The sequence below is a fragment of the Olea europaea genome, chromosome 8 (assembly GCF_002742605.1).
Source record: "Olea europaea var. sylvestris chromosome 8, O_europaea_v1, whole genome shotgun sequence".
Lineage (NCBI taxonomy): Eukaryota > Viridiplantae > Streptophyta > Magnoliopsida > Lamiales > Oleaceae > Olea > Olea europaea.
Genome location: NC_036244.1, coordinates 1,529,553 through 1,554,193, shown reverse-complemented (window position 1 = coordinate 1,554,193; position 24,641 = coordinate 1,529,553). Strand labels below are relative to the sequence as shown.

The window sequence follows — 24,641 nt, the reverse complement described above, 5'->3', positions numbered from 1 at the left end:
AAAGGCTTGCACCGAGTTGAAAGTTTGCCCATCAAGATTAAAAATCTCGTCTAGACCAGCATTTTGCTGTAAATGACAAAAAGAAAAAAATTAACAGCTGGCAATTGTCATTTGGCTTTCTTAGGAAAAACAAACATACCTTAATTTTATTAATTTCGTACTGGTTTGAACAATAAGTCGACCCATATCAGCCAAATTAGACAGCTTCATACCATTTTACTGTGGAGTTAAAATCTATGCACCCGCCGTTAGCCTTCTAGTCTAGTCTTTAACGTACCAAAGAGATTATAAATACATTAATGTCCCTACACCAAGAAACCATCTTCTATCATTAGCAAATTAAAATCATAACGAAGGCTTTTCGAGTAAATTAAGGTTTCGAAATGGCCTCAAAAGCTTTCTTGATCACAATCTTCGTTGCAATGGTAGCTGTTCCATCTATGGCAACTCAACATATAGTCGGAGAGGATGCTGGATGGAAAGTGGGTGTCAATTACACATTATGGGCTACTGGAAAGAAGTTTTACGTTGAAGATACACTTAGTATGTCAAATAACTTAGTATGAAACAACCCCACCCCCCCTCCCGAAAGAAAAAAAAATGATTTGTATTCTTCTGTTTTAAGATTTTACTACTCGTCTAAAAGTTTAAACTGTTAGAAAAAGATCGTGTATATACGTTGACAATTAAAAACATGTTTAGGCACTAAACTTATGGGTGTGCCCTATTTCAGTCATCAAACTTAATTTTTTACAGAATTAGCAAAATGATAACGTTTAATGACTCGCCACACTTCGTTGTTAAAAATTGTACACGTGTGACCTTATTCAAAACATGAATCTTACTTGCATAATAGGAAACATATTGAAAACAAGATCTAAATGAATCAATAGTGTCTCTATATGAAAATGAAAATACAAGGTGGTTCGAGGTTAACATGTCCTTATCAATTAACACACTGGTTTTGGTGTAGTGTTTATGTACCCGCACGGATCTGAAAGTGTTTTGAAAGTAGATGGCCCTACCTTCCAAAAATGTGTGGCAACAAACACAAGCGGTGTTCTAACTAGCGGAAAAGACGTGATAACCCTTGCAAAACCGGGGAAAAAGTGGTACAATAGTACAGTCGAGGATCACTGCTCCAAGGGAGTGAAGCTTGTGATCACTGTATCAGAAGCCCCGGCACCAACACCCACTCCTTTACCTCCCCAATCACCGGGATCTTCAGGAGCCTCGGAAATTTCTCCCTTCAAATCTTTTGTGTTGATTGTTGCGGCAGTATCTGTTTTCAAGATGATCTTTTCTTAACCATTCCAATTCTTCGTGGGGTGATAACAGAATGAAGATTTACTTTTTCGTTTTTTTGAATAAATTTTTGTGGCATTCAAGTTGTCACTACAAAAGTAACATAAATTAGAAATGAATAAATTCAAGACTGTATTTGGAACCGTGTGATCGAATTTAGGAAAAATAAAAGGAGTCAATTCACTTGTAACTGTCTCATCTTTGGCTCAACTTTGTTCTTGGATCAAAGATATCAAGAACTTCAATTTATTTCTCAAAATTCTCTAAATTTGCTTATTTCTTGAGTGTTTAATATGTAGCTTTTGTACCTATTTGGATAATTTTCTAAATATGCTCTGTTCAACTAAAAGAGCTATCATAGAAAACTGATTCAGTGTCTTCTTCAAGAACCCCTTCTACAAAAACAAAAACAAAAGCAAAAGCAAACCTTTACTAATCGAGCCTTTTTTGTTGTCCACATGTTCATCATTTTCCTACACGACCCCACATCGCTATTTTACTACATTAAACTTGTGAATAGATACATAAAGCAGTCCCAACCACCAAATAAATTGAGCAGCAAGTTGCTTTTTCTCCCATGTGGAAGCTGGACCCATGCCCACATTTGATGACAGTGAAACCACGAGTAGGGGCCCACAAAATGAAACTAAAACTTCAAAAGCAGTACAATACTATATAATTCTAACAGAGATTAACAAAATTTAAAAAATAATCCTTGTAGGCTTTCTTAGAATGGAATGCAACTGCTACACTTTTGACCTAAACCAGACCATTTCATTTATAAAACAATGGTTGGTACTGTACTACATAATTCCAACTAGATGTCTCTCTCTCTCAAGACGATGGAGGCCTAATTCAGATGACTCACACATGTAAAGACTAAATTTAGATATGGCATGGTAATTTTATGGTACCATGCTTCACAGCCTATGATTGACCATGATGGTTTGGAACCAACGACCTTATATGGAAGCACCAGGTTCATGCTTTATTTCATGTGCAAACAAAATTGAGCATGACTATAGAATCTAAGTCAGCAACAAATAGTTTTGCGGTTTTGCAAGGACCCGGATTTTCTACTGCTTTATAAAGTTCCTTCTATAACTAACTGGAAAATTAAGATAAAACCCACATATGAAAGATAAAAACAAAAACAAACTATGTCTTGTTTCCAATAAATTTGGAGTCATCTATGTGAATCCTTTATAGGGCATTGCTAGATCTTATTCGAAGATTTAAGTAAGTAGATACTTAGTAACTACAAAAGGATGTCAGTTTCCGTCGACCCCTTCTTTTCATAAACCATCCTACTTAAATCAAGTCACTGCAAACAAGAGCAATAAATTAAAAACTAACAATGCCAACAGTAGAACAAAATTCCATGCTTAAAATGTGCTATTTTAACAAAATTATGATCAACAGTATTAAAGGAATCAGCTGTTATCTATGTTCCAATTTATCAAATTGACATACAAAATTACAGAAAGGGGAAAGTAAAAGAGAACTTTATTCTCTTAAACCACCCCAATTCAAGGTCAATGATATAAAGTAAAGCAAAATGAAAAAAGAGCATAAACTCAAGCTCTTTTTCCCACTCATCTTCCTATACAAGAGATCGTCTAAAGTCTTTGACTTTTTAGCCCAGAGTTAACTTCTTAATCAAAGGCAGAAAAACGGATCATATATGAATAATCTTGTCTCCAGCACCATCAATTCAAATCAAGAATTGCTGTCAGTGAGTTGTACCTTTGGCCCTCTTTCTAGCTTCACTGTAAAGAACCACTCCCATTATTGTTACCGCAAAACCCGTTATCCCCATCACCGTCACCGGATTCCTGAATATCAAGACCGACACTACTGCCGCTACTGCAGCTTTGGCGTTCCCCAAAACTTGCAGTGTCAAGGCGCTCGTGTGCTTTGTGACCAAAAAATTTGTCAAATTAACCAAATAAGCAACCGTGGCATTTGCGATCAATAAAAACACCATAAATCCATCTTCCCTCCCCTTTTCAATTGTGACAGCCAGAACATTCCCTTCAATATACAGAGTAAATGGCAGCAATACCAATGCTGCCATTGGAGCCATGTACAGCAATAGATTCATAGAGTGCAATTTTTCAGCTTCTGAAGTTAATAACAACCCCTGAACCACAGATTTTAACGCCCGGCCCGCAGTTGAGCCAATGCACATCAAAAACCCAAAAAGATGGAACAAGGGTTCACTATTACTAGCCAAAACAATGCCTAGTACTACAGGAACCAGTGCCAAATAAACCTCTGCAGATTCTTTCTTACAGGTGATAACAAAAGCAAAAATAGCTGTAAAAAATGGAGTAGTAGCACCAATAGCTTGATTAAACGACACCGGAAGGTACCTCAATGAAGTATTCCCACAAACAACAGAGAAACAGAAAATCACACTCAAAGCAAGAATCTTGAAAAACTGCTTACGGCTATGTATTTGCTGGAACGGCACAATTTCAAGCCATTTTATGGCTAATAAACTATAGGTAGCACAAGACAACATGTGTAACATGGTCAAGAAAATTGGGTACCTGTACCCATAAAAGCTTAACAAGTATTTATTGAGCAATAGCACTCCAATGTTCGAGAAATACCAGGATGCAATAATGGTTGCTGTAAGAATACTTGGCGAGATCAAAGCATATTGCTGCTGCCTGATTTCTGCAGTTGGGGTTACTGGAATATCAAGAACTTGGTCATTGTTAGATTCAAGTCTTGGGTTGCTACCCCTTCTGGTAGTCCATGACTGTGCCTCCACCATCACAAAATCTTGCACGAGATGGACTAACAAAAATGGCTATATTTTTCTGCTACACAAAGTGATTCTTTTACTGTAAATAGTAGTTTGTGTAGAAGAAGAGTTTTTGTGTATAGATCTGGTTGTGAAAGGGTTGGCGTAGGGTGGTGATCGGTGGTTGGATCTAGATGTAGAGTGTGGATTTAGATTTGCTGGGGTACAGAGAAGGATAACCGTCCATGAAGGAAAAGGGGGAATTTTTGAGAAAAAATTATTAGAAATCTCGTGGCTGGGACCGGGGAGTGTCGGTATTGATTAATAAGTGTTTTAAATGTTATTTTTTGATAATTAGTGATTGAGAGATTTTGTACTTTTTTAAGTCAATTGGATGGCTAATATTCAAGAAATTCTGTGCCATTTTTCTTGGGACCCAACTTTAAATTGGATTATTGTAACTCAATTTTTATCAGTTAAATTATTGTATTTAATTATTTGAATTGGGTCATTATATTCAACTACATCAACGTCTCGTTTGGGAGCGATTTTAAGAATTAATTTTTTGATCGTTACGAAAAAAGTGGGGCCACATATGAGAGAAGAAGTCAAATTTTACGATTGAAATAGTGAAATAACGGTCAAAAAATCAATTTTTTAACGTGAAAAATCACTCTCAAACACCCTCCAAATTGAATATTATCAAAAGCTGACGTTACCAATTACCATCAATTACTAGTGGATGTTACTGTGATGCCAACTTAACAGTTTGGATTGTGATAGTGAATGCGTTGACAATTTTTTGCTACAATATTGTCTTTAATTTGCTTCTAAACCCAAATTTGCAAAATAAAATCTGCATAATTAAAGAATTTGTTACTCCTACAAAGAGAAAGATATTTATTAATAACATTGTATTTTATACATAAGGAAATGATTTTCTGATTGAGATGTAACACTGAATTTGACACAATTTGGACTATGTTGAGCCAACGAAGTTAAAGTTATAATGATCAAATTGATACAAGTTAAAGTGTAGTGACTCAATTCAAACTCGAATGAAAATACGATGACCTCAGTTGAAATAAACCCCTCAAGCTTGAGTAAATTATATTATTTCATTTAATTCATAAATACTCATTCAAATTATATTTTAGTTTATAACAATAAATAAACTAAATTTAGTTTTTTTTTTCTTTTAAAGAAATTGTGCATACTGATAGAAGTTTTAGAGCTCGTTTAGCATGACTATATAAGTTCAAACACTTTTGAAAATCATAAGGTTGGTAAGGAGTCTATTGAATTTGATAATACTAACAATTTTAGCCTTTGTTTGGCATCCATTAAATTCAAAACTTCTTCTTCTTCTTTTTTTTTTTCAAATTCATTTTCAACGACACATTTATATAATAAAGCAATTTGCACGTAAACTCAAAATTTTCCTATATTTTAACCACATCTTCAAAAAATTATGTCATGGTTCCAGTGGAATTTATAGGGTTTGAATTCCACATTAGAAGTATGGGAATGCTTTGTGTGATTTATATAGGCCTGAGTTCTCCAATCTCAACGGCTAATTTTTAAGGTGTAGCTCTTTCAAGTTCTATGACATTGATTTCAAAGCAAACATCACGTTTTAAGACCCTCGGTTGGTGTATGGGCACTTGCCCCGCGCGAGTGCTAGGGTCGAAATTGTGGCAGTTTGTCTTGGTTCTAGTAGAACTTACAAAAATTTGAATTTCACATATGAAGTATAAGCCTCCTTTGTGTGATTTATATAGATTTGGATTCTCCAACCTCAATGACTAGTTATTAAGGTGTGATACTTTCAAGTTCTATGACAAATTACTATTCCAAAACTTGTTTCCCCGAAAAATCTCATTTTAATGGATGGCAAATATGGGCTAAGGAATGAAATAGAATTAAAGAAAAGAAGTATACATATTTTGATCACCATGTTGCTTGGGAAAAAAAAAAAAAAAAACTTCTCAACAATATTAATTCAAAAATTAAAAATGAAAAAGCAAAAATAAAATTGAAGCTCTTTACCAAAACATATACTATATCTCCTTGTTGAATTGATGACTATCAAAATTAACTATGTTTTTTATTGTTATAATATGTCAAATCAGTTTTTATTTGAATATTTCGAGAAACTCAGAGTTCCACCTACTTATTCTCACTCATTTTTGTTTATTTATAATTTAAACAGATTATAAACAACTCAAAAACATGGTTCATTTTTTGCTACAAATATTGCCATCAGTCGGCAAAGAAACAGAGAGATTGGCTTCTATAATGTCGAAATTCCGTTCGTCAGTGTTTCGTCATGCTTTCTTGAACGCTGCGGCCGTCCGAGTCCCGGTTTCTGTGCATGTGCCTTTCGCAATATTTGTGTCCTGTAACAGCACCTTTTCTACATCTTTTACCATCTGTTCTCCTGCACCTTCCTGGCTCATCATCTAAGCTAGTTGTGTTCAAGGCACCATAACCCAACACTGCGTAACCCAAAACCACATAACCACAAAAATGTACTTGCAGAGAAATAATTAGATAGTAAAAGTAAAGATGTTTTTGTAACATTTTGTACTTACAATTGGGGTAAAGTTGAGAGCTGCTAAGAGAAGTAACACTCTTCCAAATTGGCATAATAAGATGAAAAGGAATGGGAAATCCAACTTCCATGTACTTGCATATTAGTGCTTGTTGCTAGAGTTTTTGAAGTTGCATTAAAGTAAAACCACCATATATTATGCCGTTAAGCCCATTAACAAGGCCTTGCTCATGCTTAAGACCATTCCCGTGTCTAGTCGATGCTGATTTTCCTATTCATAAAAGAAGTAAGCTTTTCCGTACATGGAAAAATGGGTAAAATGTAAGTCGGAGGGAAAAGGGTTCTCCGTGGTTTTGTTTTAGAAAGTTGAAACATGCAACTTTAAGAAATGGAAAAGATTGACATTTCAAAAGTAATCGTGAAACCCGAGTGTTTCCATTACCTGCGATTCTAGAAATCTCCGAAGGTCGACTCTCAATTTCCATCTTGGCAAATGCTGGCCTTTCTAGGTTTGTGTGTTTAATAGATGACCTAGTGGCTCATAAAATATCGTGAATTTGATCAATTTCTTTAATAAGCTTTGGTTGGATTGAATGTCTCCAATGAACAAACAATGACAAAAACATAGCCTGCAAAGTCTGCTGAAAGTTTTGTCAGAATTTGAATCTTTGGATTGTGGGCCGTCTCAAAGGTGAATGAGGACATGCAAAATTAAACTATCTTCTATTAGTTCGGTAGAGACAAAATTTGTACACTACAATTCTAATTTGTAGAGTTTGGCTTCGGAAAAAAAGGACTGCAGCTCGATTGGTGAACTGACAATACAATCTATCTTTCCATCATTCCTTTTGCATCTCATCATATCCTTGGATCAAGGCATATAAATTGTCAAAAATTAAAAAGTAATAATAATAATAAGAAGAAGAAGAAGAAAAAGAAAAAGAAGAAGATACGGGAATACGGTTAAAAATGATTTGATTTTTGGATAAGAGTATGGGGACACATTTCACAAAACATTTTTTTTTTTAAATGACATTTCAAAAAAATTAAAGGAAAAAATCAATGTAAATGTCCTATATATTATTAAAAAACAAATATAGAAATAAATTCAAATTTAATATTTAAAAAAAAAAGATATAGACTAAATTATTTTAATTACAAAATAAACAACTCATTTAGATAAATATTAGAAATAAACAAATAAACTCAAATTAAATGAATTTGACCATACAACTTATCTCAATAAAATAATTGTAATTTCCTTAATTATATACATTGGAATTAACAACAGCCCTTATAAAACATTGTCCAAGTCCCACTTCAATCAATTAGGGCAACCCTTTGTCTTCTTCCTTAGTCTTCTTTCCCCAACTCTACTGTTTTCTTTCTTCCAAGCTAGAAGCATCCATAAATAGACACAAGGCCGGATAACTACATCTTCATAGACAAAATTTGGTACGGCTAGAAGAAAGACTCCACCTTCCGCCGTCTTCCCTCTTTTGCTGCCATGTCCGATTGCAAAACCAAGGATCCGATCCATATCCCATGTCGGTATCCGTGTCATGTCGTGTCGACACGGATACTTCACCATTTTTGGAGAGTCTAGGCAACATAGTCAAGAGTTTGTTTATATATATATATATGGCAGGAAAATCCAAACCCCCATCAGTCTTTCCTGGTGTAGCATGTGATTGTGTTTTGCTTAAAAAAAATTAATAAATAAATAAAACCTAGTTCCCATATAAATCAACAAAACAAAAATTAATAATAATAACATTCTATCTTAGGACTTCATCAACAAAAAATTTCAGCATCCACCACATAAAATTATGGAATTCCACGTTCATGTTGTCATAAAAATTATGTAATTTCAGCGTTCACGTGACATTCAATTGATTTTATCAATGTAGCAGGTGCTTTTAGAAGAAAGTACATTATAGCTAAAGAGGCATGCTTAGGGTAAAGGAATTCATTGTGGCAGCTTCAAGGTCATAGAAAACAGAAAAACTACATTACACGGCAATGAATAAACTGAAAGAACATAAAACCAAAAAGTGCACTTGCTGAAATGTAGGGATCATAATACAAACAGAAGAGATAAGAATGAACAATACATCCACTCAACTAGAAACGGTAATGGGAATGTTACCCGGGCATGTGATAGAACTCTTATGTTTGATTGTGGGGAACTCTCTTCTGGGTTTGTTTCTTGAGGGTGCAACCCCAATTGTCAGAAGCCAAAACTTTTCCTGAGCCGTTATTTATGAACTTCTCATTGACCTCTGCAACAACTGCCGTCTTTGCAAACGTGCCTTTGGAAGATACTTTAAGTTTCATTGGCGGATAACGGTCTCTTAGCCTTCCCTGTTTTCCGTATGGAATATAAGTTTGGTAACTGATAAGTGTGTTTTTACACGCTTATTTGGATCATAAACATGACTTAAACATGGATAAAATGGTTGAATTGTGACTTAATCCAGTTAAATTTATGCATTGTAGGTAATTCAATGGAAATTGTGGAATTCAGGAGAAAAGAGCTGAAGAAGGACCAAAACGCAACAATTTGATAGTTCGAGGACCAAAGGTGCAAATATTGAAAAGTTGAGCTAAATGCAAAACGAGAGGGAAGACATGCCAAGTATGAGCTCAATGACAAAGCAAAACAACTGGAAGAAGAAAATATTGAACAGAGATTGAAATGAAGACAATTGAAAGTTGGAGGACTAAAGCGCAAATACTCAAAAGATATGCCGAATGAGGGGCATGAGAATTGATAGTATCAATCATCAATTGGAAGATAAAATTTGTTGAAAAGATGAAAAAATCGAATAAAGAAGTCAAGAGAAGCAACAAAGAAGTTCAGGGACCAAATTGAACAAACCACATAGATGGTTACTTCTATGCGACCGCATAGTGTAACCTTCTATGCGGTCGCATAGAAGGCTCCAGGGACTCAATGAGCCCAAACAATTTGAACTATGCGACCGCATAGATTCCTTCTATGCGGTCGCATAGAAGAATTTTTAAATCTCGGGCGCAGTTTTTCGTTTTGGTTGAAACTCATTTTCTACTTAATTTGGACGCGATATAAATGCCTAAATTCATCATATGAAGGAGAAAAACGACGGGGAGAAGAGAGAGACCAAAATTGGAGGCAAGAAACTTGATTTTGGATTCAATTTCACACGGGCTCGAAACGGATTGAAGATTATACACACGGATTGAAGAAATTCCATACGGGTGTATTCTTATTATCTTTTAATTTCGTTTTTCAATTTCTTGATTTTGCAATGATGATTATAGGCTAGGGTTTTTGTTCATTAGGAATTTGATGAACCTTTTGATGATTTAAATTTCCGTTATTTCATAAATTCAACATTAATTTCGATTGGATAAATGTTTGATTTATATGATTTGAATGTTTCCATAATTATTTGGCCAATTATTATGTGATTGTAGATGATTTGTTCTTTGCATTCGAAAGAAGGGGAATAAATTCGATAGAATATAAATCAACATAGGGGTCCGATAGGGGATGGAAACTTACCTCTATGCTTTATGCAATTCATGAAAATGTTCATAAAAAGTCATGCATTCTTATACATTGCATCATCCATAAAAATATAGGCTGGTGGTATGTAAGAGTAGATTCAATACATATCGAGAGAGTGTATTGGATAATTTAGGAACATTGAATTGGCATTTTGTTCATCGATTCGTTGAATTTGTGAAATTAGGGTTTTTAATAGTCAATTGAGGATTCAAGTTCTTAATGATTTCATTTCAATTCATTTCAATATAATAATTCTAAAATTGCATATTTACATTTCAGTTGCGTATTTATTTCATTAGATTAGTGAAATTTTGAAATTAGGGTTTTCTTTGCAATTAGGGTTTCGAATTGGGGATTTCTCCCAAAATTAGGGTTTTCACATTTAAACCAAATTTTCATTCAATTAGATTCGGTTAAGGTCACATTAGTTTAATTAGAGCTAATTTAATCCTCGTGGGAACGATACTTGGACTCATAGTCCACTTTACTACTTGTTGACGAACCGTACACTTGCGGTGGGTTTTAAAATCGAGAAGAAATAATTTTGCGAATAGTAACACACACATAGTAAAAGCACATTAATTGCCAAAGGAACTTACAGTACAGTATTTGCAATTCCTAGGCTGATGATGACTAGATGAAGAATCAGCTTTCTGCTGCATGCATAAACAAAATAATAGTAATAACATTTTGCAAAGAATTGGAAAAAAAATAAAATTGATAGTTTAATAAATGAATGTCATTTAGTGCATTCAATGTCATTAAGTGCATCATCTTTAGTGGCATACAATAATCTAAAAAATAGTTTCACAAATTGATAAAGAAACAGTGGACAGGAGTACAATAATTTCCATTGCCAGCCTCCCAAGTTGATTGTGATGGGCCGAACTAAAAATTCAGATGGAGTAGATGAAAGTCCACTTCTTGATATGAACAATACCAGAAGAGAGCTCTCAATTCCACACTGATATCCAATTTACGTCTATTGAGTGAATCCAACAATACTTACAAATTATCCCTTGAACATATTCTTATTCTTATTAACTAATCAGATAGCTCAAACAAGATAAGAAATTTACAGAACCCCCCATGCACATCAAACCTTCCAAATATTGTTAGCATGTGGAGTGGGTTCTTGTGCACTATAAACTGAGCAAACCTGATTCTTCCAAATGGATATTAACAGTCAATTGATAGAAATGCTTTAAATTCCACAAAGTCTTGACATCTCTCATATATTAAAACACAAAAATGGTCCAAAGTAACCATGAGCAAATGCACCCTTAATGATGAAGAACTAGCTCTATTAACCCGACTTGATTACTTAAACATGAGACAGCTTATGCAGACTAACATGCAGGGGCGTCACAGTTGAGGAATATCAAAAGGTTGGAATAGATCAAATGCGAAATAAAATGTATATATTATGTGATGCAATCAAATATTTTGACCCAGTTTCAGTCTACCGTATCTGAATTGGGTGAAAAATAGAAGTTTTTTAAGCATAAACAGGCCTTAAACAGAATTCACTGGGTAAAACTCTTGAGACCAATGGTTTTTTGGCCAAATTTCGACATTGAGGCAGTAGAACAGGAATTCTTTCATTTTGGTAGTCATTATGTACTCGTTTATTTAAATTACTTAATTTATTTTTTTGTTATAAAATATTATAATCCAATGTTTTATTTAATCATATATAGTTCCTAGAGTTTGTTTTGGTCTAGACATTAGTTACAGTATTTCTTGTTTATATAGGGAATCAGGATTTCACTGTAACTTGGTTATTTATTGAATAAAATTGAAATCTTTGAAGTTTGTTCCAAATCACTATTCAATATCAGTATAAAGTTTGAATCTACGGATCTGTTGATCAAAATCAATCCTCAATGTTTACTTTGAATCAACGAGATTCTAACTTCAATGAGATCTCAATTTGCAGTTGAATAAATATGATTGTTAATTGGTCAATTCTCAGTATTCCATTGGGCATTGCCGAGCTTCGATTTGTGCTCTTCTCCTAGTTCTCACTTCTTGCTGCATCATATGTATTACACAATAAGAGAGAAAATTTTCTTCCCACTTCAGCAACCTTAATTTCAGTATATGAGAATGTGGTACCTGACCTTGACCTTATAGTGCCTAAGAAATTTACACCCCGAACAGATTTTATTAAGAATCTGTGCAACTTCTGACATGAAGTATGGATTGAGAATTGTATATGGCAAGTTGATCAACACAAAATGACCTGAAAAATAAAGAAATAAAATGTGACAAGCTTCAAAGCAAAGCATTTGGTTAGGAGGGGAGAGAGAGAGGGAGATGGAGATCATAAAGTGGCATGTTAATCCCTAAGCTCAGAAGGTACCTTCACACTCTCTATTACGTTTAGCACCACATGTAAGGCATTCATTTGAATTTGGATTGGGAAGTCACATGGGGGGTCTCACACTTCATTGACTGCTCCAACGACGATGGCTGATATCTTGCTCTAGAAATTCAGTGCGAAATTAACGTTGAGTTCATTAACATGGCTCTCCATCTCACAACAACAACAATAATAATAATTCAAGGGGTGGTATAATCATCATGTGCATAAAAGTGGAGCAGGAAGAAGAACAGGCCCACTATATTAACTAAGACTACGGGTGAAAGAAATCAAAGGCTATAAAATCATAATCAGTAGGAATGTGGTATTTAATGAAGATGATCTGCCCTGTCTTAAAACTGAAAATCAGGTTGAACCCCTTAGTCAGATTGAAAATGTGGAAAAGGGGGTTGAAATTGAGGTGAAGCAACCTGAAAATGATACACAACAGATCAGGATACTTCCTATTGAGAGAAATGAGGAAGCACCTGAAGCTCCTGTTCCTGTTGGTGAACAGGAACCTGATTTAGAAACTGACCAGACCTTAGATAACTATCAACTCGCTAGAGACAGGCAAAGAAGACAAATAAGACCTCCAATTAGGTTTGATGAAGATATTTCTTTACTATCTTATCAAAGTATGATTGAAAATGAGCCTGAGTCTTTTGAGGAAGCCATAAGTAGCTAAGATTATAAAGATTGGCTTGCAGCAATGCAAGATGAAATGCAATCACTTAAAAAGAATAAAACTTGGGTGCTGGTCAAAAAACCTGAAGGTAAAAGAGTTGTTGATTGTAAATGAATTTTCAAAATTAAAAAAGGGAACGAACTGAAAATGACATCAGATATAAAGCTAAACTTGTATCAAAGAGCTTTACCCAAAAAGAGGGAGTTTATTTCAATGAAATCTTCTCCAGTTGTAAAATTTACAAATGTTAAAGAGTTATTCTAGCTTTAGCCACACAATTTAATTGGAAACTAGATCAATTGGATGTCAAAATAGCTTTTTTAAATGGTGACCTGGATGAAACTATTTACATGAAAGAACCTAAGGATTTTGAAATAAATCAGAAATCTGACTTAGTTTGCCTTCTTAAAAAGTCTCTATATGGCTTAAAACATCCAAGGCAATGGTATAAAAAATTTGATAATTTTATCCTTGGACTTGGTTTTAAAAAAAGTAACTTTGATACCTGTCTATATTATAAAGGAAATGGTGGAGAAAATTCACTTTATTTGCTCCATTATGAGGATGACATGCTTTGGCAAGTCATGACATAAAAGAGATAGAAGAAATAAAAAATAGATTAAAATCAGAATTTGAAATGGACTTAAATCCGGTAAGAAGGATTTTGGATATTGAAGTTAAAAGAAATAGGAGGGAATGTACACTAAGTCTTAGCCAAAAATCATATATGCTAATATTGTTAAATAAGTTTGCGATGTCTGACTCCAAAAGTGTGCGTTCACCTTTGGCCAACCATTTCAAACTTTTTAACGAACAATATCCTAAATCTAAAGAAGAATTTGAAAGAATGGCAAGAGTGCCTTATTCTAATGCAGTTGGGTCTATGATGTACCTTATGGCCTGTTCTAGACCAGAATTGACATATTCTATAAGGGTGTGTTTGATTACATTTATTTTCCATGGAAAATATTGGTTTTCCATCCAAATTTTCACTTGGAATGTTTGATTGCTATTTTTTTCCACGGAAAACATTTTCCAACTTTTGAAAATATGCCTAATTTTCCTTGTTTTTAAGGAAAATATTTTCCTTGGGTAGAGGTGGTTTTTATTTTCCACAAAAGATGGAAAATATTTTCTTTTCTAGGTAATATTTTCCATGTCAATCAAACACACTCTAAATGTTTTGAGTAGATATATGTCAAATCCTAGTGAAGCACATTGGGAAGCCATGAAGCGGCTTCTTAGATATATAAAGGGTACCTTTGATTTAGGAACTTTGTACAAAAAACAACCTTAAGGTGTTGTTTTGAGAGGCTACGTTGATTCAGATTATGCCGGTGATAGGGACAATAGAAAGTCCACTTCAGCCTACATGTACACCTTGTGTAATTCTTGCATAAGCTGGAAATCTCAGCTGCAAAAGATTATTGCCTTATCTTCTACCGAGACAGAATACATAGCTACCACCGATGCCATAAAAGAAGGGATATGGTTCAAGGGTCTGTTAAATGAATTTGGGTATATTAAAGAAGTCGTTCTTTATTCAGACAGTCAATCCGCCATTCATTTAAGTAAAAATCCCGTTTTGCATAATAGATATAAATATGTTGATGTTAGATTTCATTTTATAAGAGATGTTATTTCACAAGGTGTTGTAAAACTTGAAAAGATTTCAGTTGAATATAACCGTGCTGATGTTGGTACAAAGGCTTTACCTTTAAACAAATTTTTGGATTGTTTAAATCTGTTGAACATTAATACTAGTTGATTTGTATATCATGTAATAGTGCAAATGATATCATGTCTGGAGAGATTATTGCATTTAAACTGGAGTCATTGTACCAAGGTGGAGATGGCACAATGTTGTAGAACCTTATGCTGATTGGATGGTTGATTTATTTTACTGTTGACTAGTTTGACTTAATTATTTGAAGATAAAACGTGTTCTCAAAACACGCTTTTGTTAATGGATCAAGTGATCTGGATGATGCCAAGTGTCACCTTCATTGCCGTTGGATGGTGATTTTCTAGAGACTTCCCATAAATACGCATCTTCTGGCTTTCTAGGGTTAGAGACGGTCAATATTATTCATCCATTAGTTTTCTCTCTTTCCGTCTGGAGATTCTTCATCTTCTTCAATGATACCTGAGTGCCATTAACTCTTTCCTTGTAGTTTGTGTGTCAATCTTGAAAATCCTGAATCTTCAAGTTGATATCGTGTTTCATTTGTCTTGAGTGATTTGCATACTGAAATTTCAAAGCAGTGCTCTTGAGTGAACCGTTGAGGCTATTTTGTGAGGGCCTTCTATAATCTTGTGTGATTTCTGGCCTAGGTCTCAAGTCTGTAATATTTAGATAGTTCATGGTTCTGGTTAATGCAGTGAGTTCTTCTGGTGGTGGAAGCACAAAAGGGGATTAGAAGCTTACTCTGAACCTCTTGCCTTAGGGCAAAAAAATTTTATGTCCTTTCGTTTTTTATTTTATTTTATCATTTTTATTATTATTATATATGTTTCTTGCACATTTATATTTTGCACTTTTGTTGTAAAATCACTTAATACTTTGAACCTGCTCTTAACAACCCCAACAAAGGACAATCGAATCAAGGCATAAAAAAGACAAAATAAAACTGGACACTGAGTAGGAACAAATATTATTATTAGAAAATCATATGAAGATACAAAAGTGCAAAATCGTTAGATTCATCACTCTTTAATATCCTCACCATCAACAGTTTGCAATTTATTCTTGACTGCGTTAACACAGCCCTCACTTTATATCCACCATAAACTCCAACTGCTATGACACTGATAAAAAGGTTAGATATCTTGTACATGGCAAAAGAAATAAAAATGTTAATCAATAAAAGAAATAAAACCTCATCATTATCCTCGGACTCTTGGGCACATTGAATCTTGAACTTAATGAAACTCGACCTTAGTGGAATAGTGGGCACATTGAATCTTGAACTCAATGACTTAGAAGAGCGAATCATCGAAACTCGGCCTTTTAGTGGTATAGTGATGAAGGCTCCTCCACCAAAATAAATAATAACTGCCTCATTCGTTCAAAGTAGTGTAGGATCTCAAAATCATAGAAAAACTTTTTCATGCAACGCAAAGCACAATTGAAATCCTCACAGAGAGATCCTTCAACAACTGAATCGCTTCTTACCGTGGCTATTCGGTTGAATGTCACCTTATATGTCAACTTCAAGTTCAACTTAAAGAGCTAAAGTCTGCTGAGCTCAACACCCAAATTAATACTCAGTGAAAGATCAATTACTATAGAGTGAGTTGTATTGGCCTCACCAATGTTATTAACTGTCCTGGAATATGTCTAACATGTGAATCCAAGAACGATGCAAAATGAAGGATAATTTAGTTGAGTTTCAGTCATGTTGGATATATTTAAACCATCAACAATCCGATTCACAATAATTTTGACCTACTGGTTCGTGTAATTCAAGCCAAACAAATAACGTATGTACTCTTCAGGTTGAATATCATAAACTAATCCAGAATCAATAACTTCTAGTGAGATCACATAATCAGAACCGATAGCAAAAATATTTGTTGATTGCAGAGTTTGATCTTCAATTGGGTTATTGACGAGGTTCATAGAATTAGCAATGATCATAATCATAGACTTAATCATTATAAGGGACCAATTGGAGTGTGCCCTTTTGACCAATGCAGCGACACTGCTCATGTGAGTGGCCATTGAAGTTCTAGAATATAGATTTAGTATTATTTTTTCTACTCAAACATTTCAGTCTGCAACAACGTTAACGTCAAGGTCAATAATGTAATGTTTAAATATTCCAAATCTAGATAAATTAGGACGCTTACTTGAAAATAACCAACGATGGATCCCAATCATCTCCTATAATAGTTCCATCGGCATAACTCATACAGTGGGTGAATTAATACATTAATTCATTGGTTACTTCGGAATAGTCGATGAATTAATATATACTTTCACTTTTAGTCCATCGGCATAACTCATACAAACTGCAGGAAGAAAATAAGCATCTAAATTTATATTTTAGCATTCAAGCTCCTCGTTCATGAGAATCATGGCAGCACCACCCGCGTTCATTATTGTTACACCTGTCTCAATTCTCCGAATCTTACCCATTTCATCAAACACTATTTTCCCTCTAATGTCAATGTTTGCAAGAGATGCTCATCTACCTTGGATCGACTTCTAGTAACCCATTTTGCATACTAGTATCTCTTGCAAACATCGATGTTAGAGGGAAAATAGTGATTGGTGAAACGGGTAAGATTGAGAGAATTGAGACGTGAAGCAATCGGAACGCTGGTGGTGCCGCCATGATTCTCATGAACGAGGAGCTCGAAGACTACATATAAATTTAGAAGCTCATTTTCTTCCTACAATTTGTATCAGTTATGCAGATGGACTAAAAGTGAAAGCATATATTAATTCATTGGTTACTTCGACGGCTTCAATTTCATTCGAAGGAACTATTATTGGAAATGATTAGGCTCCATCAATTGTTTATTTTCAGGCAAAGGTCTAATTCATCTAACTTTGAAATCTTTAAACCCTACATTATTGGCCCTAGCGTCAACATTGTAACAGCCTGAAATGTTCAAGTCGAAAAAATAGTACTAAATCTACATTCAACATGAATTCTAGAACTTCAATGGCCACTCACCTGAGCAACATCGCAACATTGGTCAAAAGTGCACACCCCAATTGGTCCCTTACAATGATTAAATCTGCAATTATGACTACTGCTAATTTTATGAACCTTGTCCATAATCCAATTGAAGACCAAACTCTGCAACCGATAAATATTTTTGCTATTGGTTCTGATCACGTGAACCCATCAAAAGCTACTGACCCTGGATTAGTTTATGATATTCAACTTGAAGAGTATGTATGTTATTTGTTTGACTTGAATTACACGAACCAACAGGTCAAAATTATTGTGAACCGAATTGTTTGACGATTTGAATATATCCAACATACCTGAAACTCAACAAAACTATCCTTCATTCTGCATCGTTCTTGGATACACAAGCCAGACATATTTCATGATAGTTACTAATGTTGGTGAGGTCAATTTAGCTTATTCTGTAATAATTGACCCTCTACTGGGTATTAATTTGAATGTTGAGCCCAGCAGATTTCGATTTTCTAAATTGAACCAGAAGTTGACATTCAGCCGATCAGCCACAATCAAAAGTGATTCAGTTGTTAAATGATCCCTCACATGGACTCTTACTAAGTACTCCGTGAGGATTCCAATTGTGGTTTGCATTGAATGAAAAAGTTTTCCATGATTCTGAAATCCTAAACTACCTTAAAAGAAAGAATGAGGCACTTAATTGTTTATTTTGGGGGAGGAGCTTTCACACTACTGTGGCCAAACTGGTTGTACAAACTGTAGCAAAGCTGCTAGGCACTATTTTTGCTTTTAAAAGATTTGACTGTTTCTCACTGTCATGGGCGGACCCACATGCGGTCGTGTGGGGTCGTTGACCATTGGAAAAATTAATTCATACTACCTGCACTTGAACTGAGACGAATCCAGGAATCTTTTCCATCACCTTCACTTCCTCAGCTGATAATCTAGCAGCAAAAACTTTTAACGCAATATGGTAGAGCAGAACATGCGAGATTCCTCGAGCAAAAATGTTTTATAGTAGCATAGAGTGCAATTTTTCAGCTTCTGAAGTTAATAACAACCCCTGAACCACAGATTTTGACGCTCGGCCTGCAGTTGAGCCAATGCACATCAAAAACCCAAAAGATGGAACAAGGGTTCACTATTACTAGCCAAAACAATGCCTAGAACTACAGGAACCAGTGCCAAATAAACCTCTGCAGATTCTTTCTTACAGGTGATAACAAAAGCAAAAATAGCTGTAAAAAATGTAGTAGCAGCACCAATAGCTTGATTAAACGACACCGGAAGGTACCTCAACGAAGTATTCCCACAAACAACAGAGAAACAGAAAATCACACTCAAAGCAAAAATCTTGAAAAACTGCTTACGGCTATGTATTTGCTGGAACGGCACAATTTCAAGCCATTTTATGGCTAATAAACTATAGGTAGCACAAGACATGTGTAACATAGTCAAGAAAATTGGGTACCTGTACCCATATAAGAATAACAAGTATTTATTGAGCAATAGCACTCCAATGTTCGAGAAATACCAGGATGCAATAATGGCTGCTGTAAGAATACTTGGCGAGATCAAAGCATATTGTTGCTGCCTGATTTCTACAGTTGGGGTTACAGGAATATCAAGAACTTGGTCATTGTTATATTCAAGTCTTGGGTTGCTACCCCTTTTGCCTTCTGGTAGTCCATGACCGTGCCTCCACCATCTAAAAATCTTGCACGGGATGGACTAACAAAAATGGCTATATTTTTCTGCTACACAGCGATTCTTTTACTGTGAAAATGGTAGTATGTGTAGCAGAAGAGTCTTTGTGTATAGATCTGGTTGTGAAAGGGCGGGCGTAGGGTGGTGATTGGTTGTTGGATCTAGATGTAGAGTGTGGATTTAGATTTGTTGGGGTATAGAGAAGGATAACCGTTGAAGAAGGAATAGGGATAATTTATATTTGAGAAAAAACAATAATGCTAATAGTACAACTAGGGTTGGGTTGACAAAGACACGTGTACGATCGAGATCCATTTTTTGGGATGACTGTGATTTTGCAAGAACCAAGTGAGAGAAATTGAGTGCACTTCATTTCACCAAAAAGTTGTAATGGCAGTAAGCTCGCTTTTGACCACGAAATTGAAGATTCCAGTCGGGAAAAGTTCTAAAAAATTCAAAATGAATAAACTCGTTTCTCTCACCTTCACTGCCATTTTTTCCCCCAAATCAAACCCTACTTCCTCGTCTCCTCATTTCCTCCCAAGATATTCAACTCCAAAGTATTGACCTTCGGTAATCTCCTCAACTTCGACACTTTCTACATCTCCAATCATGTACGCGCTTCCGGCCCGCTCAGCACAGTCATCTAAGCCGACGTCGGAGTTAAGGGTAAGGCTTTTAATGGCGTTAAGGAGGTGCACTACAAGGGCGTGAGGAAGAGGCCATAGGGCTGTTACGCTGCAAAGATTCGTGATCCCGGGAAGAAGAGCCGTGTATGGTTGATCTTAATCTACCACCCGCCATTGATGAAGCTTGAATCTTCATAGTGAAAGAGACTAAAATACAAACAAAAATATTATTGTGTTTTTAATTATCAGAGAAATTAATTGTAATTTTAATTTCTCTTGTTGTTCATCACATTTGTAATCGGCAATTAGGGCTTTCTGATTCAATGCAAAATTTAAATTAACTTGCTTTTGGTTATATTTTGGAGCTATATAGTTTTGTCCGTTTACTTTTGTGTTTAAAAGTGAAGAATAAACATCATAAGAAATTAATATAATTAAAAAATCATAAATCAATAATCATGCTTCTTAAAAGTTAATTTTAGCTTGCCAATTGCCATTCTCATAAAAGTCAAGTCTCCATATATGAAACATAAAATAAGTTATTACAAAAAAAGTAAAAATAAAAAAATAAACGCAGTAGTGGACCAGTAAAGATATATTGTTCTTTTCTAGCTATTTCCTTGTTTTCACCTACAAAATTTTGACGATATAACATCTTGACTATGAAAATATTAAATTTCGTGCATTTGATATGAATTTACATATTCCACTCTAACTTTTCTATGAGGATACTTTCAGGATTAGAATTCAAAACAAAAAAAAATAAAAAAATAAAAATAAAAATCAACTAGTCTAGAGCCCTCTTCAAATTTAATCAACTTATAATTCTTGATTCAATAATCTAATGTAGAAGAACATAGAAACATCGTATCAATATCACCTAAATAACTTGGAGGACCATTCTCACTTTACATTACTTTTGAAATAACATTGTTCCATTTACTATTAAAAGATTATGTGTCATTGTGTTAAAATTAGGTGGGATCATGGTTGAATTAAACAATTAGCCCTGTTTGGTGGCATTATTTAGTTAAAACATTATTTTGAATAGTATTTTTTAGAAAAATATGTAATTTAGAAGTGGGAAAAATTTTGAACTTACGTATAAAATGTTTTATTTTGTAAATGTATGATTGAAAATAAGTATATATAAAAATTCAAATAATAATTTCCAAGGGGCAAAACCTCAATTTAGATCGATTGATAGAAGAGAAAAAAAAATTTAATTAATTAAGCAATGAAATCATTATTGTGGTCAAAGAGTAAAAGCAAAGAAAATCAAGTGTACTCAATCAACTAACAGCATCCTAAACATGGGTCACATCGTTAATAAACTGTGTTTTTTTATTGCAGTTCAGTTTCTCTCACTTGGTTCTTGCAAAATCACAACCGTCCCGAAGAATGGATCTCAAGCGTACCCATGTCTTTGTCAATCCATTTTATAACTCAAATTTGTACAAGTAGCATTATTATTGCAAAAACTGTCCACCTCATCATAAACGTGCTTAGGTGCCAAAAAAATTTGTACACAAACATGCCACGTCACTTGCTTCGTTTGACACACAATCTAAATCATTTTGATTTTGCAATTGACGTTAGGTCAGTGATTTATGTTCTCTTCGTTCCACGAAGAAAGGTCTGTTTTCCTTTTTTTGTTGTCCCGAAATTATTTGTTATTTTCCTTGTTAAAAATATAATTAATGTCTTAATTTTCTAATATACTCTTATTTAGGGCCCATTTGATTTCAATTTTTCTCAAAATGCATTTTTCTTTATCTTCTTTTCAACTAAACATTCTTCATTAAAATAATATTATATGTAAATTAAAAACTTTTCATCCACACTTTCTTCATTAATTTACTATTCTAAAATTCATTTTTCCTTAAAAATGAATGTCAAACACACTCTTAATGTGCCTTGTTATCAATAAACATGAACTATATTCAATGTAGAGATATATTAAGAGAAATGGTAATAATTTTTTTAATTTCAACATATATTAATTATGTTTTCTTAATTTTTGTGAAAATAGAAACAAGGCTATCACTATAGGGCAGAGCGAGTACCAAGCTCCTGTTTGATTTCAATTCTTTCAAAATTCATTTTTTTCCTAAACTTATTTTCAATTACACATGCTCCCAATTAGCTTCACATGTAAACCCAAAAAAGTTTGCCATTTTTTTTAATCACATTCTTAAAAAAATAAAAAAAATAAAATCACTATTACAATATAAATTCTCAATAAAAATGAGGCTCTACGATTCCTAAATGATGATCCAAAATCTACTAACACATGGGTTTCTTTCCATTAAATAATATCTCATATTGAGTCACTTATATTATGTTAATTCAATTACTTGTTTTGTTTATGTGATATATAAACTAAACTTTTACAAAATCGTTGAGTATAAAATTATCTGAAACTACAACAAGTCTCAAGTGAATTTCGACAAGGTAAACTTATAAGCCCTTCGAAATTGATTTTTCAAGGTTTTAAACTTATCAAACATCATGTGGGAAATTATTTCATTTTATTTTTATAAATTATAACTTTTAATTTAAATCATATTTAAAAGATAAAGAGGAACCTTTTATTCTCTACCTCTGCTTTCTAACAAATATAAGTTTGCATTTCATAAACAATATTTTAAGCTTCATTTTTCACAATTCAAATTATAATTAATTATTTAATATTATAATTAATTATTAAACATTTTTTAAATAATGATCCACAAACTCTCTCTCCATTATACTCTATCTAATTATCTCTGCAGGCACTCATGAACTCAATTTTTGATGCTCAAACAATTAGAAGTTGTTTTTTAGCGATTGTTTGGAACAATTTTTCCACCAAAAATAAAAAATGATGTTTGTACAACGTTGAAGTGCTGTAATTTTTACAGTCCTCTCACAAACATGAGACTTGCAATTATTTTAATCGCTAGCCTCACCCTCTAGTGCTATCAAATGTGTTGTATTTGTAGCACCTCTCTCTCTCTCTTTCTATATATATATATATAAAAATATTCAAAAACACATGCACAAGAAAACTCAATTTTTGGCCGATAAAAAGATAAATAATAATTAAGATAAATCATATCTCTCCCTTTTTTATAAATAAAATCTTTATTTAATAAAAATCAATTAATATCCTGCCAAAAACTTGATCTATACACATGTCACCCCTTTAAGATTTTAAATTCACCAAATAACTCAACTAAATACAATTTAAGACAATATCTTTCGATCTCGATAACTTGGGATCTGCTAATCCAGATTAACTTTTTCTCGATTCTTTTTTTTTTTTTTACCCTTGGGCACCAACTATTTGTCAACCAAATCTCTCACATGTGGGTCCCAGCTGAGAAAAAGGGGTCAAAAAATAGCTTTTTGCTCGGTGAATTTTAAAAAATTGAAAGGCAGCAAGCTTTTGAGATTCTATTTTTAACTTCGCTATAATAAAATTCATTTTTACTCTATGAACTACGCTTTTATTTGTAATTTTATAAATTTTGAGATATAATTGATTTTTTTTAATTTTAAATAACTACAGTGCATAGATAATTATTTTTCAATATTAACATATTTCTAAAAATATAAAATGACATCATTATAATCAATGTCCAATTTTTTTTCTAATTGTGTATGAGCACAACAATAAATCACTTTTATGTAAAATGTTGATTTTGAAAAATTGAGTAATATTAAAACAAAAGTTTAATAACAAACATTAAATCGATTCTTTTTACACCACAACAAAAGTTGATTATCTTAAAAATATAAATACAAAACAAAATCCTAATCATGACAACTAAGCATCAAATTTACATTTGTAAAAGATAAACTGTTGGCGAGCATCGTCAGTCATAAAAAAATAAAATTAATCAAGAAAAGTAGAAAACATGCCAAAAGTCAAAATGAGAGAAAGAGAGAAAATGATGTCAACGAGTCGAGTCAAGTCGACTCGCGAGTCGAAACTCAAGGCTCGAGCTCGACTCGCGAGCTAAAACTCAAGGCTCGAGTAAAATAAAACGAGCTTTTTTTGAGTCCGAGCCGAGCCGAGCAAAAGTTTGGCAAAAAAAAGGGCTCGACCCAAGCTTTCGGCTCGAGCCTTAGCGAGCCGAGCCCGAGCTGGGCCAGCTTGATTTTCTCTCTTTTTTTATTTTCATTTTTATTATATAAATATAAACAATGGCTCAGCAGCAAATAAGGCCGCAGCAAATTTTAACGCAGCGCTTGCTACCTTTTTTTTTTTTTTTTCAAAGGCCCGAGCCCGAGCCGACGAGCCACACGGGCCAGCTCGAGTTAAACGTGGAACCTCAAAATGGGGCTCGACCCAAATTTTGGCTCGGTGCAAAGCCGGCTCGGGCTTTTTCCGAACCGAACCGACGAGCTCAATTGACATCCCTAAAAGCAACTGAGCC

At 34.0% G+C, this 24,641-nt stretch overlaps 4 protein-coding genes, 2 long non-coding RNA genes and 1 pseudogene across 7 annotated transcripts; 2 read left to right on the top strand and 5 right to left on the bottom strand.

Annotated features, from left to right (window-relative positions):
* Positions 1-383: 383 nt before the first annotated feature.
* On the top strand, positions 384-1,308 carry LOC111399194 (mavicyanin-like). The gene is made up of 2 exons (XM_023026462.1): positions 384-543; positions 974-1,308. Exons 1-2 carry the CDS (start codon positions 384-386, stop codon positions 1,306-1,308), a joined length of 495 nt encoding a protein of 164 aa, XP_022882230.1.
* A 1,414-nt stretch (positions 1,309-2,722) lies between these two features.
* Positions 2,723-4,326, bottom strand: LOC111398473 (probable sugar phosphate/phosphate translocator At1g12500). The gene has a single exon (XM_023025387.1). The coding sequence runs from the start codon at positions 4,088-4,090 to the stop codon at positions 3,038-3,040; it is 1,053 nt and encodes a 350-aa protein (XP_022881155.1). The 5' UTR covers positions 4,091-4,326; the 3' UTR covers positions 2,723-3,037.
* A 1,905-nt stretch (positions 4,327-6,231) lies between these two features.
* On the bottom strand, positions 6,232-7,484 carry LOC111398475. Its single transcript, XR_002703350.1, has 3 exons — positions 7,057-7,484; positions 6,655-6,885; positions 6,232-6,558 (listed from the first exon to the last, which is right to left on the bottom strand). It is a non-coding gene; the product is annotated as an uncharacterized LOC111398475 (long non-coding RNA).
* Positions 7,485-7,966: 482 nt separating this feature from the next.
* LOC111398474 lies at positions 7,967-14,146 on the bottom strand. Of its 2 annotated transcripts, XR_002703349.1 has the most exons (3): positions 12,533-14,146; positions 10,767-12,412; positions 7,967-8,978 (listed from the first exon to the last, which is right to left on the bottom strand). It is a non-coding gene; the product is annotated as an uncharacterized LOC111398474 (long non-coding RNA). The 2 variants fall into 2 exon arrangements; XR_002703348.1 differs by having other exon boundaries at positions 10,767-14,146.
* A 1,953-nt stretch (positions 14,147-16,099) lies between these two features.
* On the top strand, positions 16,100-18,970 carry LOC111398472 (annotated as a pseudogene).
* LOC111399193 (subtilisin-like protease SBT1.1) lies at positions 16,669-17,560 on the bottom strand. Its single transcript, XM_023026461.1, has 4 exons — positions 17,418-17,560; positions 17,200-17,234; positions 17,073-17,106; positions 16,669-16,951 (listed from the first exon to the last, which is right to left on the bottom strand). The coding sequence occupies exons 1-4, from the start codon at positions 17,558-17,560 to the stop codon at positions 16,669-16,671; spliced, it is 495 nt and encodes a 164-aa protein (XP_022882229.1).
* LOC111399192 (probable sugar phosphate/phosphate translocator At1g12500) lies at positions 18,753-20,234 on the bottom strand. Its single transcript, XM_023026460.1, has 5 exons — positions 20,207-20,234; positions 19,659-19,749; positions 19,416-19,589; positions 19,014-19,352; positions 18,753-18,825 (listed from the first exon to the last, which is right to left on the bottom strand). Exons 1-5 carry the CDS (start codon positions 20,232-20,234, stop codon positions 18,753-18,755), a joined length of 705 nt encoding a protein of 234 aa, XP_022882228.1.
* Positions 20,235-24,641: the final 4,407 nt, after the last annotated feature.